At 45.6% G+C, this 7,108-nt stretch overlaps 1 protein-coding gene across 2 annotated transcripts in view; it reads left to right on the top strand.

Annotated features, from left to right (window-relative positions):
* The first annotated feature begins 283 nt into the window (after positions 1 to 283).
* The window catches only part of CAPZB (capping actin protein of muscle Z-line subunit beta), an 88,620-nt gene continuing 81,795 nt past the window's right edge, over positions 284 to 7,108 (top strand). The window contains exon 1 of one of the 2 annotated variants that reach the window (XM_014601975.3): positions 284 to 394. In XM_014601975.3, coding sequence (XP_014457461.1) covers positions 392 to 394 — 3 coding nt within the window. In that variant the 5' untranslated portion in view covers positions 284 to 391. The remainder of the gene's footprint in view (positions 395 to 7,108) is intronic. The other variant, XM_014601978.3, reaches the window with a different exon arrangement.

Raw genomic sequence — 7,108 nt, 5'->3', positions numbered from 1 at the left:
GCCCCTTGGTGTCTCCTCTCCCTGATTTAATTTCCTTTCACCCATTTAATGACTCAGGTTGTTCTTTCAGTTGGGCTCATCCCTCCATTCAACCCTGCTTCTTTCTATCTCCACCCCCCTCCAGAGAAGAGAATGGTCTCTCCCAGCGCCCCGCTCCTTCCCCTCCCCTCCAGAACGCGGGCCGCTCTCCATACTTGGCGATGGCCGGCAGCCCGCGCTCTGATTGGCCCGGGTGGCGGCGAGGGGCGGGGCCGGGGCCGGGGCCGGGCGGCTGTGACCCGGATGTTCACTCCTAGGCAACGGCGGAAGTGGAAGGGCCGCGGCCTGGCTCAGACGCAGACCGGACGGCCCCGGGAGTCGCCAGCGCCCAGCCCCGCCCCGCGGAGACATCATGGTAAGGGGGGGCCTGGCAGGGCCGGAGCCGCGCTCCCGGGGTCCCTCCTGGCGGGGGCTGCGGGGAGAGGTGCCTGCAGGGCCGGCCTGAGCCGCGGGGCTGGGCACGGCCGGGCTCCGGCTGCTCGCAGGGAGGCAGGTGTTGAGGGCAGGCCGAGGGGAGGGCGGGCGGAGCTTACTTGCAAAGCACAACTTCTCGGAGAGACTTCAGGGGTTGAGGAAAAAACCCCAGAACAACCAACCAAACCCCCAAGGTGTTTCTTCATCTTGGCCTCAGCGACCTGGACGCGAGTCTCCGGAGCGTCCCATCCTCTGCGTTGTGTTTCATTGCGCTGTCACCGAAAAGCAAACGCCGGCCCGTGACCGAAAACCGTAGCAAAGGAGGGCTGGAAGGGGCCCGCCGCCGAGGTCGCGCCTAGTCCGACCCCTGCCGCTTAAGCGCCTGGTTGTCCTACGTAGGTGCCGTGTGCGGCGGAGAAGGGCTGCCAGCGTCGCGTCCGCGATCGATTTGCGAACGCCGAATGGTGGCTTTGGGTTGACGCGTGTCGGTGACGCGCATTCATGATGGGGCTGGTCTAGTGTGTTTTGGATTTGGTAGATGTGCGTAGGACGAGCTGAATCTGTGGCGTGGACGTAAGTCGAGGGCGCTGTTACCTCCGCAGCCTGTTGCACGTCTGATGTTGAACCTGTCGTGGGAACGATGGGAGCAGGCTCGGGCGAGGACGTCTGAGGGGTGTTTTGTGAATGGAATCGTGCATTTCCTCGATCTTTGAAAGCTGTTTCAAAGACTCTTAAAATAAACGGGTAGTAATTTGACTGTTGCTTAAGATAGCAATGAGCACAAGAGTAGGAATGGTAATTGACCAAGGGTCTTACGCTACACTCGTCGGTCTGTACAGGTCCATCTGTCTGTGCAGAGTCTGCTTAAGGCAGGGGTGGGCAAAATACGGCCCGTGGGTTGGATGCGGCCTGCCAGGCCATTCCATCTGGCCCGCGGGGCCCCTAAAAAATTTATAAAATTAATATATATTGGCCCCTGGCTGCCTGTCACGCGGCCCTAGATGGCTCGTCAAAACTCAGTAAGCGGCCCTCCACACGAAATAATTGCCCGCCCCTGACGTAAGGCAACCTGACACCGTTCCTTGCGTGAAGCTCCCTGTATCCACAAACTTCTAGGATTCGAAAGTGGTGCTGTTATAGTGTAATTCTTCCAGTTGAATGTGTAAAGGCCACGACTAGAAGATCTGTCGATCGCTAGATCTATCGATCGCTGTCGTAAAACGCTGTAAAACGATATTGCCTGTTTTGAGATCTTTTCTATGCAGTGAGCATCTGAGTCCTTGTCACACTGACAGGTTCAAGAAGTTTGAGGCAGTTATTTCATTTTTCCCTCAAAACAGCGGGTAATGAGGAGCTTGCACTTGTTTTACACACAATGATATTGAATATATTGTCATCACAAGGCCTAGAGGCCTTAACCAAGATGGAGACTCTTTTGTTACCAAATACTGTACAAGCACATAATGGGAGTCAGTGTCTCCAGCTTAAACAAGGGGCAGGGGAAATAAACAGAGACATTATTTCAATTTGTGCATAAAATAGGTCTTTTCAGAGCACTAGGTTCAGGGTCTCATTCACATACTTGGAGTTAAACATTTGGAATATCAATGGAATCATAGAAAGATGGGGATGGAAAGGCCCTCGAGATCATCTAATCCAAGCCTCTGTTCAAGGCTGGGTTATTCCTTTCTAAACGATCACAGTCAGATGTTTGTCTAGCCTTCATTTAGGAGATTCTAGTGACAGGTTCTGCAACTGTTGGGTAATTTGTTCCAGCACTGAATAGGTAGAAGTTTTTTAATATCTAACCTATATCTTGTTGCAGTTACAGGTGTCATCCTCACTTCTGTCATGGTCCAGGCCCACAGCAAAAACTCATGAGAATGAGTAGGTTTTGTTGAGTACCGTAAATATTAAAGCTTATCTTTCTCCGGGGGGTGAGAGAACATTTTCTCAGTAGAATTTTTGCCTCTTAAAAGAAGAGTCCAGCTTGAATACCTCTGCACATTATAACTGGGAGTATTGCATTTGGGGAAAGGCATGTCTCCAGCCACTTTGAATTTGATTGATGCCTTCAGTTATACCCCAAAAAGCAATGGTCAGCCATGCTAAATATTTAATAACAGTGGAGATCACCAGGCACGTGTCCTTCATGCTTGGGACAAGAGAACCTTTTCAAAATTCTGTACTAGTCCCTGCTTTTTGAGAGGACTTGAAACATGAACACATTTGCAGCCGTGTTGTTGCGTGATGCATCATTTTGGCTGACTCGGTACATTTTGGATCAGCTGGATTTAGTAGATGTGCATAGGATAAGACGGATCTGTTCCTAAGTGCCATTTTAAGTTCAGTGAGAGATACTAGTTTTAAATCTAAACACATTCCTCTCCCTCCCCCTTGTGCTCTGCCCCAGGTCCCTCTTGGAAAAGATCACAGAACACTTGTTCTAGCTGCTCTGGAAAGTTGAAAGTCCCAGTTGATCCTGCTGGGTTTAGACTCATAGTTCTTGGGGTGCCTAGCCATTTCGGATGCCATAGTCCAGCCAGCTGTTGGATGACCAGTATCAAACATGGTGCTTAGACCTGCCTCGTCTCTCTTGGTTTTAAAAATAGTGTTTTGCCCTGAGGGATGCCATAAGTATACTTCAGGGTGTGTAGAGTTAGGGAGTATTCCAGCTGTGTATGTCCTCCAGTGGGTACAACCCAGTCATTGCTTCTATAATGAAAAGCTTCCTTTTCAGACTGTGTAAACTAGGGAGTATATGCAAGGTGCTCGATAAACTGTCCTGGTAGTACTCGCAAACATCTCGTTTTTCTTGTGTGTGCAAAGAGTAAACAAAATCTGAGCAAGATGTTAACATCAAACAAAGGTAAAATTGTATAGTGGGTGGCAGCTCCATTTAATTTGTTACGGCTTTTGGTCATTTGCAAAAAAAATTGTTAGAATGTGTTGCAGCAGCTAAGAAGCACTGAAGCACAGCTGTGATGCTTGGAATGATGCTGATACCACGAGATATAGTTTTGGTGTGCCGTTCTGAGTACTTACTTTTTTTGGGGAAGGGGCTATTTGTCTTATTGCAAGCACACTTGACAAATAACTGTACAGAACAGTGTTTGGATGGTTTAGTTTCTTTTTAACTACTTAAAGCATTTTTTTTTTTTCAAAGCATCTGAAAACTGAGCCCTTCTTTTAGGGGAGTTAAACCAATCTTGCAAACACAACCTGTAGTGTTAAAGCCAGTAATCTGGTTTGTACATCTTCTGTGCTCCTGAGCTAGTTTTTTGCACCGCATGCTTTGGGAACACTGACTGAAGGGATCTTGTGCAGTTCATATTGCATTAGGCAAGTTTAGATATGTAAACTAACTACACATTATCTTAATTTTTTTGGAAATTTGCCTTTTAAATTAGTCTGAGACTGTCCTTTGGGATATCCATTTTCCGGTGATAAAAGCTAAGGTGAATTCATAGCGATATTGTCATAATTCCACATGACATTTCTTACTCTCTTCTAATTTACTAATCTGTGGCAATCTTTCTCCAATACATTAGAATAATTCAAGCATGACTCTGCTATTTGTAATAGAAATCTGTTATCAGTGTGCTTCTCAGTTTCCAGAAGGAAAACAAAATAAAAACACACTGTAAGTATATTGGATTTTATGTCTATTTTTAGCAGATAGTACAGTACTTGCACAGAGGAATGACTCCTTTTGGGAGAGAAGTATTGCTGCCCTATTAAGTTTCTTCTTGTACTGTTGTCAGCTATGCTTTCTGCCCATTTGCTTTGCTCTGTAAAGGACAGCTGATTAATTCTTTACCCTTACACTTCAGGGATGAGCAGACAACACTCCTGTGGGGGCAGCTGAACATGTTACAAGGATTGACTGTGCAGCATAGCAGTCCAGATCAGGTCTGGCTGAATAGAGAGCCTTCATGAGCAAGCATCTAAACACTGGGGTCCGGGCCCCCACTCTAGTCTCTGCTCCATGCACGTGTGAACCGAAAAACCAAAACAGTTTCTTATTCACTCATTAACTAAATTCCCAGAGAATAGGCTTTTTCTACTATGATTGTGTATTGTGGTTGTGTTACTCAAATTGATTGGAAACTATTAGAATGGGTTTTGTTGGGTCTTAGATCACTTGCTGGAGTTCTGGCATTTTTACTGGACATCTCTCACCTTGCAGTATTTTTTGCAAGTGCTACTTTTGGAATGCTCACGCAAGCAAGCTGTTTAAATTATGAAGTGTCTGTATTGACTTTGTGAAAGCTGAGTTTCGGCCTCTGTTCTAAGTCCTGGATTTTACCCCTACTGGCCCTATGGCAAATTGGCTTGCTTAAAATAATAATTAAAACCCCCTCCTTAATCCTCTTCACTTCTCCCTTAAAGTGCTGCATGGGCAATTGAATCAAAACTGTTTGTGGGTGCATGGCTTCATGATTTCTTGCAATGCGTGTTCTCAAAAAAGGTAGACTTGCCAAACTGGGCATTGTCTTGTAGCTACGGTTCCAATAGCTGCAGGAACAGAGCAGTTCTAAATCAAAGGGCACACTACCATAGGAAAAAATATATAGGAATCTTATTGGATTGGGGCCAGACAGTAGAAAAAATAAGCTTCATTAGAAGAAGTTTTAGTAGAGGAGGAGCATGGAATGAGGACTGTGGAGGGAAATAGTGTAATAGCTGGTTGAATGAGGAAGAGACGACAATCTCCATTTTTCCCATGGCTTCATGCACGGGTTCCTGGCGCTGGCTGGAGGGATGTTAGGACCAGGAATTGCTAAGTCTCAAGGAGCATTTTCTTTTTTCTTTTCTTTTCAACCTTGGGACACTTTTTCAATGGAAAAAAATCCGGAGCCTAAAATTTCACATAGACTTCTTCTTCAGAAAGCCTAAGTACGTGAAAACATGGAAATGCTGATAATGTTCTCAAACAACCTAAGGCTTTTTTTCCTCTCAGTTGTAGAGACATCCAAGCTTGGCCTTAACCCAAGGACAAAGTCAGTTATCTGGAAATTGATAGATCCCACTAAACTGAAGTGCCTCTATCACTTTTCAATCTAGAAGTGCTCAATCCAAGCTGGAGAAGTGATTGGCTTTTTTTTTCACTAAAATGTCAATATAAACTGATATTAGTGGGTTATAAGGATGCATTATTTGAAGGGAAGTGCATTACAGTCCAGTAAATACTGGTGGAACCTAGCAGTGGTGTTGATGCATAAGCACTCAGCAAATGTTGGTGGTGAGCACATGCATGGGAAATCAGCCTGATGCAAGAGCCACAGACACGGTTGCATGCGGAGTGGGTAAAAGTGTCTGTAACCATCACGGGCGGTTGAGCTCTTCCTTTGTGTTCTCAGGTTTGCCCCAGAAGCTCTTCATATGTTTGTTTTCTGAATGCACTGTGGCAAACTTTATGCAAGTTTACAAACACCTTGTTTTGTCACGGGCTGTTTTGTCTCCGTTTTTGGTTGACCCATTTTCCATCCATTATGTAAGCTTCTCTTGAATTTCTTAAGCTAAAGAAGCTAAGCATCAGCCTAGCTTTGCTCTGTAAATGGTGACTGCTTGAGATTTAAACAAAATTTTGGTTAATAGGGTGTAGTAAAGAACCCTCCCCTCCCCTGAAATTTCCATGTCCCTGTGCCTGGTGTTTGCCTGTAAGGTTAACTATCTTGTAAAGCTTTTTATAACTTCAAAAGCTGTAATTAAGTCTGAATTATGCCTGGCTTCTCTGAGGGAGGCAGTTGTGTCAGAAGTGGAACAGTGCTTGTGATAATTTGCATATTGGGTCAGTCCTACTTGCTGATGTTGGATTGCAGCTTCCTTGAAAATGTACTTTGTGTGCCAGACAAAGCAAATGGCTGAAAGCTCTCCCTTAAACGTATAGATAGTTGGGGAGGAGGTTCTGCCAGGCCTATAATGAGGCACTCTGGGGCATTAGGCACACAATCACTAATGTCTCCATGGCCTGTTTCAATTCTGTGGATGTAAGTGCTTGCTCATGGCCTTGCTCTGGAGTTGGAGTTGGGGGCAAGTGTTACCCACATGAACTGATTTCTAAGTTGGCTTCCAGTGCTGTCTTGCAGGAGGAAGAACTCTGGATCTTCAACCCAAACAGGACGCAGTGGGCTGTGCTACCCCTGTAAACGGTCAAGGTGGCATCACATTTTTTGCAGACGTCTGGTGGGGCATTTATTAGTGGGGCTTGCATATTTTTTGAGGCTTTAGAGAGAGTGGTTTCTAGGATCCCTTGTGCAGAGGACTGGGTACTTCTCTTGTTGGGAAGGAGTGACTGTTCTTTTTCTATTGTCTGCTTGTCTTATCTCCTAGTTTTCATAACTTTTTCGGGGCTTCAGTAAGGGCCTTTACAGAACAAATGAGTTGTTCCTGTTTACAGAAGTTTTGCAACATTTATTCAGAGAAATGATTCCAGTGGATATTCTAGTAAAATTAGGATAGAAGTTAAGGCTGGCTTTGATTTTCTTTTTTGCTGCTTTGTGGCAACTGGCTCTAGCTTATTCTTCCATGTTGCAGTTTAGGATGCATCTTTTTGGGTTATAGGAATCCAGTTTAATCCAACCCAGGGACAAGCAACCACAGTGCAAAGCCCCCTTTTGTTGCATCCTTATGGCGCTCTCTCCCCTGTATG

The sequence above is a fragment of the Alligator mississippiensis genome, chromosome 13 (assembly GCF_030867095.1).
Source record: "Alligator mississippiensis isolate rAllMis1 chromosome 13, rAllMis1, whole genome shotgun sequence".
Lineage (NCBI taxonomy): Eukaryota > Metazoa > Chordata > Crocodylia > Alligatoridae > Alligator > Alligator mississippiensis.
The sequence above is the reverse complement of the archived record's forward strand: the minus strand, read 5'-3'. Positions and strand labels throughout refer to the sequence as shown.